Source organism: Primulina tabacum, chromosome 2, assembly GCF_025594145.1.
Source record: "Primulina tabacum isolate GXHZ01 chromosome 2, ASM2559414v2, whole genome shotgun sequence".
NCBI lineage: Eukaryota > Viridiplantae > Streptophyta > Magnoliopsida > Lamiales > Gesneriaceae > Primulina > Primulina tabacum.
Window position 1 is genome coordinate 41,943,363 of NC_134551.1, and position 11,401 is coordinate 41,954,763.

At 32.5% G+C, this 11,401-nt stretch overlaps 2 protein-coding genes and 1 long non-coding RNA gene across 3 annotated transcripts; all 3 read right to left on the reverse strand.

Annotated features, from left to right (window-relative positions):
• Positions 1 to 227: 227 nt before the first annotated feature.
• On the reverse strand, positions 228 to 2,137 carry LOC142531994 (uncharacterized). The gene is made up of 3 exons (XR_012816440.1): positions 2,023 to 2,137; positions 1,577 to 1,930; positions 228 to 431 (listed from the first exon to the last, which is right to left on the reverse strand). It is a non-coding gene; the product is annotated as an uncharacterized LOC142531994 (long non-coding RNA).
• A 63-nt stretch (positions 2,138 to 2,200) lies between these two features.
• On the reverse strand, positions 2,201 to 11,037 carry LOC142531984 (uncharacterized). The gene is made up of 8 exons (XM_075638281.1): positions 10,806 to 11,037; positions 8,064 to 8,266; positions 4,408 to 4,521; positions 4,264 to 4,308; positions 4,121 to 4,195; positions 2,656 to 2,921; positions 2,373 to 2,576; positions 2,201 to 2,293 (listed from the first exon to the last, which is right to left on the reverse strand). The coding sequence occupies exons 2-8, from the start codon at positions 8,257 to 8,259 to the stop codon at positions 2,207 to 2,209; spliced, it is 987 nt and encodes a 328-aa protein (XP_075494396.1). The 5' UTR covers positions 8,260 to 8,266; positions 10,806 to 11,037; the 3' UTR covers positions 2,201 to 2,206.
• Positions 4,707 to 6,891, reverse strand: LOC142531977 (uncharacterized). The gene is made up of 4 exons (XM_075638272.1): positions 6,023 to 6,891; positions 5,632 to 5,940; positions 5,456 to 5,555; positions 4,707 to 5,374 (listed from the first exon to the last, which is right to left on the reverse strand). The coding sequence occupies exons 1-4, from the start codon at positions 6,880 to 6,882 to the stop codon at positions 4,742 to 4,744; spliced, it is 1,902 nt and encodes a 633-aa protein (XP_075494387.1). The 5' UTR covers positions 6,883 to 6,891; the 3' UTR covers positions 4,707 to 4,741.
• Positions 11,038 to 11,401: the final 364 nt, after the last annotated feature.

Consider the following 11,401-nt stretch of genomic DNA (forward strand, 5'->3'; position numbering starts at 1 on the left):
CATATATTTGTATGATTGAAATAAAATTAAAGAAACACAAAATAAAGAGATTAAAACTTAATTCCAACTAGTGAATATCATACCAAATGATAAACTGAAAAATTATTATTTATCCAAATGCACCTAGTAGAAATCTTCCTAACATGACGGACATAATAATAAATACTAGTTAACTGAAAAGTTGAATATCATACCAAATGACAAGGACAAGCTATCATTCCTCCAAGTGTATCCCCAACTTTTTGTAAAAGATCATATGGCCTAATCAAACTCTCTTCCCGTTCTAGGACAACTAGAACTTGTATTTCACACCAATTTGGTCCCAACGTCTGTCTTCCTACTTCGGTATTTGGATCCATGCTACGAACCACTCCTTTTGCCACAATTTTCGTCGAATCAAATAGACTTTTTATTGAGACAGAACATCCAATCTATGTAAAAGTGCAAAAGAGAAAGTTTTAATAAAAACAATTATAAAGTACAATCATCAACAACCATTATGATAATGAGTATGTCCAGCTAGCCAGAAAAAAAAAGCATAAAAAAACATCATTCAAATTAGTTAACTCATGACAGCAAATATACATGTAATATATATTCTCAACCAAAATATACTATCTAAATCAATAAATGGCTAACTCGAGATAATTATAAGCTCACACAAAACATAGCTTACAAAAAAGCAATGCAGTATTAAGAAAGAAGACTTGGAAGGGATCTTAGCAATAAATAAAGAAACTTGTCATCATCATACGAGATCAATGAACTAGTGGTGTTGGAATTTATTAGTCTTCTTCATATATACTATATACATATATATCCATTATCTGTAATCGAATTAATTCCTTCTTATTAAAGTAGTACTATTGACACAGATTTGTACTCTACTATGTACTGTGAGGACAATAAACAAGATGATATTGCAAGATGATATTGGAACCACCTTTTCTGATGATTTTCCCCATCTTCAAGATTTATATGGTGAATTTGATGAAGATGACACTAAAGTCTACTTGATTTTCCCCATCTTCAAGATTTATATGGTGAATTTGATGAAGATAACACTAAAGTCTACTTGTCTTCGTCACTTACAATGGAAGAAAATGAATGGAGTCCTTGCTTTTCCTTGCAATCTAGCAAGAATTCAGAAACATGTTTACTAGTGGATGAAATAAATCTGGACAAAGAATCCAGTCTTCTTCACCTATTATGGAGAGGCTGTTGAAAAAGGCGAGAGTGAGTTAGCAAATAAGTTTCTAAAGATGGCCAAGGACTTACTAGCTAATTTTGCAGGAATTGTAATTATTGGTGATGGAGAAATGGAGGATATGAACACTTGTTCTAGTTTCAGTTCATTTTTTGACAAATTTGTGAGACACCACAATGCTCTCTATGAAGCTTTAGAGAGTAGTTTCTCGGTTGATCTTGCAGAAGCAAGAACAACCATTGAAAGTCTTTTTCAATAGGCCAACTAGATGATCTAACGTATATTCTTAAACCAAAAAGCCAATACTGAATCAATAAAGTACTAACTCAATATAATAATAAAGTAATAAAACTAGAAAAAAGACTTTACCCTTGGAGATAATGGACTACTAGAGGATGTTGTGTGTTGTATATTGTTGTAATTTGAACCAAGGTTTTGGTTTGGTTGATTGCAAATCTTTGATTCTAACATTGCAATGTGTTGGCCTTGTTTTCTAATTTGCTCATCCATTTTTTCTAACTTTGTCTTTTGCTCCATCACTATTCGATTGCATGTACTAAGGCTTGGAACTTCTCCTCATAAATCAGATGGGTTAACACCATCACCAAGCATACGCACTCGGCCTGATCTATCTGGTCCAATGATTTGAGCAAATACGTCATTTTGACCAATTTGATCATCCTCATCTTCAGGAAGTTGATTTTCTAGTTCTTTCATTGCAGCCTTCACCAAAAAATCAAAATCCATAATTTATTCATAATGATTATGAAAACAAATATCTTTGAAAGTAATCTAGTTGAAGTTTATAAAACAACTTACCAATTTTTCTGCCACAATGTTGCCTGAGGGACTTCCATTAGCATGAGTGAAACAGGCATGAAATAATTCAACTCTTGATGGAGGTCGCCCTTTTTCTTTTTTCTAATATGTAATTGGTTAAAAGTTTGTAGATTCTAATGCATGTAGAATTATAAGATTAATAAGATAAATTACCAATTTTTATTGAACTTGAGCGAAAGATCTTCTTCCAATTGTCTGATTCATTATCTTTTGGTTCCGAGCAATCTTATTTTTTTCACTTCTCTCCTGATACATTAAATTCAACTTGGTACACAAGACAAATGTCTACATGAACATTTTTCTAAACATATAAAATATTGTATACCTTTGATTTTTCAGAGTTCCACTGAGCAACTAGTTTCACATATTGTTCTACAAAAGCTCTTTTATCTCTTTCTTCAAGAAGAACTTGCATTGGCAACTCAGGATCATAATACTTCTTTTTTAGTTCTGCCTTCCAGTTTCTCCATTTTGTTGCTATTGAACGTAGCGTCCAACTTTCTGTTCCAGGAGGAAGGTCGTACTTTTCCTACAAAGGCATTTAGACAATTTACCATCATAGTAAAAAATTATTTAATAATAAAATTATTCAATAACATTTTAATTACCTTTATAACACCTAGCATTGTTTTCTTACTATCCAGGGGCATTTTATGCCAATCTTCCACGTCAATCGGACAAAATTTACCATTTCTTGCCAAAGTACCCAAAAAATCAGTAAATTTATTTCTTCTTGATCCAATAGGACGTCCCATATCATCACATCGAATCTTAATACGTGGCAGCGTGCTAGGTCTACCCCAAATTTCTTTCATAAATGTAGGGCCTCTAGTTTTCTTCTCAGCGTTAAGAGATTCACTTTCGCTATCTACATCTAGATGCAAAAAAGAGAAATAAATGATTGAATAAATAAAGTGAAATGAGTTATTACATTTTTCGTATAGGTTACCTTGATCAGATTCTTCGTCCATAAAATCATTTTCAACATGTGGGTTATTGTTGAATGTGATCCTAGAAGTCAAACCTGTATGTTTTTTATATGGATAAATAAAGGATGAAGTAAGTATTATAACAAGTTATATCTAAATGTAATCATCGGAACTAAAAAACTATAATTTCATGTCTTTCTATATCTTAATTTTTAGGATGTTACCTTGTAATTCAATGTCATTTTGATTTGAAGCTTCATCTATTTGGTTTCTTGATGCACCTTGAATGCTTTGACAATATGCACAAGCATTATTTCAACAAAATATATGCAAATTGAGTTTATAATTATAAATAATATGCTACCTCTTTCTTTTGAATTTCGTGTTGTGTGATTGTCAATCAAAATCAGTGGTTGAGTATTTGTCTCATCTTGAAGTTGAAAATGAGTTTTTCCAACATTTTTATTTTTAAGAGTCATTCCTATCAAAAGCAAGTTATATAAGATAAATAAAGCATTAATAAGCATTATACCGAATTATATCAAAATTTAATCTTTTGAAATAAAAAATTCTTAAGTTTCATATATTTTTATATATCATACCTTGTACATCATTGTGTTGCTGCTTTGAAACTTTATCCTTTTTGGTTATTTAGCATATCTTGTATGTTTTGACATTCTGCACAAGCATTGACTCCACCAAAATATAAGCAAGTCAAGTTTTAATTATTAGCAACAAAGTTCTAACTTTTTTCGCTAGCTACCATGTTATTACCAATTTCTCTTGCAAGAATGACTTGAACAAAGTATACAACATTCATACAAATGCAAAAGGTCAAATAAGAGTTATACACAAGCAACAAACAGATTGTTTTTGTGTAAAATGCGATGATACCTCTTTTTTTTGAATTTCGAGTTACATGATTGGCAGATATAATACGTGGTTGTGTATCTTCCTCATCTCGAAGTTGAAAATGAGATTTTCCAAAAAATTTACTCTTACGAGTCATTCCTATCAAAAGAAAAGGTTAAAAATTACGAATGCTTTTATAATAAATAAAACATGAAGTAAGCATTATACATATCCAAACTTAATCGTTTCAAATAAAATGCTATAAGTTTCATATCTTTTTTATATTTAATACCTTGTAAATCATTGTGTTGGTGCTTTGAAACTCCATCCATTTGGTTATTCAACATACCTTGTATGTTTTGAATTTCTACACAAGTTTTGATACCACCAAAATATAAGTAAGTTGAGTTTTTAATTATAAAAAAAAATGCTAACCTTTTCCGCTATCATTCATGCTACCGAGTTCTCTTGCAAGACCAACTTGAACAAAGTACATAAAATTCAGACATAATCAAAAGGTCCAATAAGAGTAATACAAAATCAGCAAACATATCCTTGATGTATAAACTTACATGCTACCTTTTTTTGAACTTCGAGCTGCGTGATTGGCAATCATAATTCGAGATTGTGTATTTGCCTTATCTTGATATTGAAAATGAGGTTTTCCAACAGTTTTACCCTCACTAGCCATTCCTATCAAGAGCAAGAACCACAACTTGAAGATAAAAAAAGTTAGTTATATCCTTTGATATGATAAATAAAAGATCCATAGTGAAAAATAAAATTAAAATATATAATGTTATTATTATTCTAGTATCCGGCAAATCCACTCTACTAGTTTCACTTTATATCATATTAACTAAACATAAAAAATTATATATGCAAGAAAAATCTCATCATTATCTCAATCTCATCATGCATCAACGTCAATTTCAACTCCTGCAACATCATCCCGAACCCAAACGACTTCTTCATGTTCATTCTCGTCTTCAGGATTACAAATACAACTTTGAAGATATGTATCAACATCTGCCATAGGTTGCATTTTATACTTTGCTCGTGCATCGGTGGTGATAATTACATGCCAATTACAATCAACTGGATCTTCCACATAAAAAACTTGCATGGCTTGGGATGCTAATATATAAGGCTCGTTTTGACGCTTCACATTTGTAAAATTGGCCAACATAAAACCATCTTCATCCAGTTTTAGTCGTTTGCCTTTGGAGACCCAATCACATTCAAATAAAACAACTCTTCGACCTCCCTCATAATCTAACTCAATCACATTTTGCAAAATCCCATAATAATCAAGTTCACTTGATACTGGATTTTGATCTCTTATACTCGAATAACTTGAAGGGGTAGCCCGAACAATTACACCACAATTCTGAGTTTTTCTTTTGCGTTCCACTTCTTTTGTATGAAACCTAAATCCATTGGAAATGAATTTTTCATATCGTATCCCTATGAAATTTGGGCCTCTGGCAAGTGATTTCAAATTATTTGATACTGGATCATCTTGTGAAGGATTTGTATTTTCAATCTATCACTCAAGAAAAAATTGATAAATTATGTATAAAAATCATAATATTTAACCTTAATGACAATTACAAAAGAAACTTACATGTTTGGCAAACCAAGAGGCAAAAGACTCACTATGCATACGTTCAATTTGGTGTGGTGGAAGACCGGAATGTGTAAGATTCAAAATCTGACGGTGTTCACTGCAAATTAACAAAGATGATTTGATAAACATCGATGATTATATATTTAAACACAATGAAATATATAATCACATACTCTATATAAGATTGTACGTGATGACAGTTGAATAACACATATTGATGTGCCTTCTTTAATGTCTCATCATCAAACTTAGTTGCAATGGGCTTTCCAAGTGCATAACCAGAGGCCGTAAACACGTCCAATGCGAATGTTGAGCCGATAGTTGTCTCATCATTTCTTTTTGATTGATTGAATTTTGTCTCTACATAATCAGCTAAATAAAAAGAACAGAATGTCAAACATTCCTCAGCCAAATACCCCTCAGCAATGGATCCTTCTGGCCTACTTCTATTTCGAACATATGACTTCAATGTCCCCAAATACCTTGTACCAAAAACATAAATTTTGTATTATTTAGTGAAAATAATAATTTAAATAAAACAATATCAATAATATTTGTTTTTACCTTTCAATTGGATACATCCAACGATAGTAAACTGGTCCAGCAAGTTGTACTTCAGTAGCCAAATGTACAGTCAAATGAATCATTATGTCAAAAAATGAAGGAGGAAAAATCTTCTCCAACTGACAATGGATCACCGCAATATCTTTCCTTAGACGAACCACATCAGTAGGAGAAATTACTTTACAACATAGCTCTCTGAAATACCTACTCAATCTAATCAAAGGAGTCCGAACTGATTTAGACAAAGTTCTACGTAGTGCCACCGGCAACAATTGCTGCATCAAAATATGGTTGTCATGGCTTTTTAGACCAATTAATTTTGCCGGTTTCATTTGAACACACCGTGAAATGTTAGAAGCATAGCCATCTGGAACTTTAACTTTTTTCAAAACCTTGCAAAATGTGCCCTTCTCATTTTTGCCCATTGAATAACATGCTGGAGGCAGATAAACTCTAATTGGTCCTTTCTCAATAGGATGAAGTGCTGATCTTATTCCAATTTCTTGCAAATCAAGACGTGATTTAATATTATCTTTTGTTTTTCCTTCCATATTCACCAGTGTCCCACAAATTGATTCGCACACATTCTTCTCAATATGCATAAAATCAAGATTGTGGCGTACCACATTATCTTTCCAATATGGTAAATCGAAGAAAATACTCAACTTTTCCCAATTGAATGGTAGTTCTGGATTATCATCAACTGTTTTTCCAAATTTCAAATTAAAATTTTTCAACTCGTTGATCACTGTGTCTCCCGAAAGTATGGGTGATGGTCTTCCATACTCTTCTGTGCCATCAAAATTTTGAGCATCTTTGCGAAACTCATGATCACCGTTCAAAAATTTGCGGTGACCCATATAACAATATTTTCTGCCATTTTTTAACCAGCGTGAATGTGTAAATTTGTGGCACACTGGGCATGCAAATTTACCTTTGGTGCTCCATCCAGATAGGGTTGCATATCCAGGAAAATCACTTATAGTCTATAATAATGCGGCATTCAATTGAAAATTCTGCTTGGTTGATGCATCATATGTCTGCACTCCTACCTCCCACAAATCCTTCAAATCTGGAACAAGGGGCTGCAAGTAGATGTCGATGTTATTTTCAGGAGCAGATGGACCAGGTATTAGCAATGATAATATAAAGTATGGTTGTTTCATACACATCCATGGTGGAAGATTATAAGGCACTAAAATGAATGGCCACGTACTATGCGCCACACTCATATTTTTGAATGGATTAAATCCATCTGAAGCTAATCCTAGCCTTATGTTTCGGGGATCCTTTGCGAATTCAGGGTGGTTATGTTTAAACGTTTGCCAAGCTGGGGAATCAGCTGGGTGTCGCATGTAACCGTATTTCGTGCGAGATTCAGAATGCCATCTCATATGGACTGCTGTTTTGCAGGACATGAACAAACGTTGTAACCTAGGCTTTATTGGAAAATACCATAAAACCTTGTGTGCAACTTTCCTCTTGTCACCAATAGGATCATTTTCAGATGTTTCCCATCTAGGCTCGTTGCATGTTTTGCATCGAACTCTTTCTTCGTCCAACCGCCAGTATAAAGTGCAATCATTAGGACAAGCATCGATCTTTTCATAACCAAGTCCTAATTGCTTCATCAATTTCTCTGCTTCATAGTATGACTTTGGTAAATCTTTCATGGCATTTGGAAATGCTTCTCTCAACAAATCCAAAAGCATATTGAAGATTTTATTGGTAATTTTTCCAAGACATTTTAAGTGAAGCAAGCGAATGATGAATGAAAGTTTTGAGAATTTCTTGCATCCGGGATATAACTCTTTTTGTGAATCATCAATTAGTTTATAGAATTTCTCGGCCTCTCCGATTGAAATCTCTTTATCCTTTTCAAATCCTGTTGTATTGATTGTATCACCATCGTTTTGTTGGACCCCAAAAGCATCGTGAACTAATCCCTCCATATCATCTACATCATCATGAGATGAAACAGAACTAGATATTGAAGATGCACTACATGCTATCTCTCCATGAGCCACCCAGTGAGTATAACCTTTGATAAATCCATCAACCGTCAAATGATCACAAGCATCCTCTCTTGAAACACATATGCCAATCTTACATTTTGCACAAAGACACGCAATCATTCCATTTATGTTTGCATTAGAAAATGCAAAATCTAAGAAACTCTCAAGTCCTTTCATGTATTCCTTGGTTTGTCTCGGCAAAAACATCCAACTTTTATCCATCACAATTCTGGTAAAAAGATATACTTAAACTAGTTCAGCAAACAAATATATTATTTGTGTATGTGTGGAGTAAAATATCGAACAAGATATATACAATTAGTGTTTCAAAACATAACAATAATTTAATAACCAAAAAAATATGTGAACAAAAGAAAACTAGAGTGAAACCCAAAAATCCCTTATAGATAGCTATATTTTTTTATAAATTAATTTCATATATTTTTATTATTTTCAATCATTTTAAAGAAAATAAGTTAGCTTTGAGATCACCACTTGTTATAAATTAATTTCATATATTAATAATTGATATATTTTGAAATCATGTTAATCGAACATATGAAATTTGTCATCAACGTCAATAACTAGATCGACTGTTTATTGCTTAATAAATTATAGTTGATAATGAACGACAAAATTCAAATATTTATAACTATATTGTCATCTAAATGTACTTCTTTCCAGCCAATATAACACATGGACAACTATTTATATATTTTTTAATTCAATATGCTTAGTAATCCAGCTAAGTTACATATTGGTCACACCTGGAAGCTTAAGAAAATGAATTGTTTCTTATTTAATTTGTGTACCCAAAAAGAATAAAAAAGCATATGCCACATTCGAGAGCCTCTATTTATAAAGCAAGAAACAATAGTCAATATGCAAAAACAAGCCAAAACAAATAAATACTTCTCCCAAACGGACATTTATTATTTGATTTCAATTAAAAAAACATATTATAAACTTCTAAAAAAATATATATTATTATTTTATAAAAAACGAATATAATTAAGTAAAAATACCATTCACCTCAAACAAACCCTTTGTTATATATTGTCATCAATCATGGATAATATACTCCTATTGGCTAAAAATAAAAAATCTCATGAAATCAAAGAAGTCAGATAATGGTCATTATGTTTTAATAAAATCTAAAAGAGAAGGAAAGCTGACATATAGTGTTCATTCCAGATGTGGAAAAACAATTAAGCTTCAAGTATTTTTTTCTTACATATGGAGTGCGAATGTTTGAGAAAAAGGAAACATTAATCAAAGTTAAGAAGTATATATTAAAAGGGTTTACATCAGTTCAAAGAATCTGATCAACTTTTGCCTTTCAGTATTCAATTTTTTGTTCTTGGAATATCCATCTATATATATATGTACATATGTGTGTGTGTGTGTGCGTGTGTGTGTGTGACAGATCAATTGTCGACTGATGGAGTATAGGATGTATTGTCCATGTTTAAATCTTATATAATCATATTTAGAGCTTATTCTCACAACTGTGCACGTGTGTGCCAATTCCTAGACATCTCCATACTTATAAAATAAACTCTAAAAAATCTCAAAATCTCTGAAATATGAAATCTTGGAAATAAGATTATGAAGCTCATACCTCTTTGAATCTCGTGAAATGTTAGATTATGAAGCCCATACCTCAATGGCTTTAATGAAGCTGGCTTTTCTCTATTTATGAGTGTTGGTCAGATTACATGTAATAGCACTGTTACCCTGGAATCTTATCATATACACTCGATTCTGATTTAGGACACCTCAACAGATGAGTGTTGCCTAAAATCTGCCCCTCAGTTACTTAATGTTCAATGATTTCCCATAGTAAATGTGTTCCAGGTGATAGAGGTTCTTTATTATAAATACTCCAATACTTCAAAGAGTGGCAAGTGAACAGGAGAAGTTTCCTCTTTCCTTAGTTTCAAAGTAATGGTATTGTTATACGCTTACATTTTTCTACTACTGTACGTGCGTAGAATCGCGAGACTGGGTTTTCACAAAGTCTTACTTGTATCTGCATTATGGTTGTTAATTGCTTCCTAAACACATAGCATGTGGATTGTGGATGTACCTTGTTGTCACAACTCAGATCCAAACTATTTGCATCTTGGAAAGTACAGATATTGGTTACTTAACAACCAACCTTTCAACTCAGTTAGCAGAAATAGATCGGCTATAATATGATTAGACATTGGTTTTTCCGAGCATATCCTATGTTAGGTGATATGGTTAGAAGGTTCAATAGAAAAGCACATACGCAAAGTGCAACAACAATTTGAGAGTTAAGGGGTTAGGAGGCATAATGCTCTGTAAGGATTGATTTCCAAATAACTGAGTTAGGCCCAATTTATCAACATGATCATACATAACCTGCGCATTTGTTTATGGGTTTTAGTGCTGGTCAAAACACGTTGCGAGCTCCTTCATATAAACTCAGGACAAAATGCCAAGCTCAGCTAAAAAACAAAGAAGAACACAGAACAATATTTATGTTATGAATCAACTTTGTAATCACAAAAATTGCTGACTCAAATCGAACACTCCTCTATTCTCAATAAATCAATCAAGCAAATCAAATGAATCGAACACTCTTATAAAATCGAACACCTCTTCTAAAATCGAACACTCTTATAAAATCGAACTCCTCTTATAAAATCAAATGAATCGAAATCCTCTTCTATATGACTCGAACACTCTTAACAAAAAACTGTGACCAAAATCTCTTACAAAACAAGGGATTCGGAACTTACCGGAGATGAGCGGCTGGACAAATCTGAAAATGAGAAGCGGCTAGACAAATCTCAAACCGTGACACTAGAAAAAAGAAATAAGAAGGAAGGATTAGCGGCTGAACGAGGGAAAAGAAGGGCGCGAGAGATTTGGGAGAAAGAGCGGTGAGAGAGATTTGGCACAATGTATAAATTAATCCATCGTTCTTTCCTTTTTTTTCCTTTTAATTAAATTTTTTTTTTAGTTTTTTAGTGAGAGTGAGAGTGAGAGTGTGAGATTAAAAAATTGGAAATGAGTGGGAAAAATAAGAACTTTTAGTGGCATTCATTAAAAACGTCATTATAACATATCTAATTTAATATTTTTTTAATTAAAAATTTTATGTGTAACCAATGTCATGATATGTATGTAATAACGACATTATTTTAAAAATGTCACTAAGAAAATGTCAGTATAGCCATTTTTTCTTGTAGTGCATGTATGGTCCTTAATAGATCCACTTGTGAGAATTGTTCTCATAGGATGCAAATGGATTTACAAAAAGAAACTTGGAGCGAATAGGAAGGTGGTGACCTTCAAAGCTAGATTGGTAGCAAAAGGATATACTCAAAGGCAA

Coding starts and splice junctions, on each gene's coding strand:
- LOC142531977 (XM_075638272.1), bottom strand. CDS start 6,882: ATGGGTCACCGCAAATTTTTGAACGGTGATCATGAGTTTCGCAAAGAT. Junction 5,941..6,022: donor TGGATGTATCCAATTGAAAG/GTAAAAACAAAT, acceptor TTTTGGTACAAG/GTATTTGGGGACATTGAAGT. Junction 5,375..5,455: donor CCTCTTGGTTTGCCAAACAT/GTAAGTTTCTTT, acceptor CTTGAGTGATAG/ATTGAAAATACAAATCCTTC.
- LOC142531984 (XM_075638281.1), bottom strand. CDS start 8,259: ATGGATAAAAGTTGGATGTTTTTGCCGAGACAAACCAAGGAATACATG. Junction 4,309..4,407: donor AGCTCGAAGTTCAAAAAAAG/GTAGCATGTAAG, acceptor ACTTTGTTCAAG/TTGGTCTTGCAAGAGAACTC. Junction 4,196..4,263: donor CATGAATGATAGCGGAAAAG/GTTAGCATTTTT, acceptor AAACTTGTGTAG/AAATTCAAAACATACAAGGT.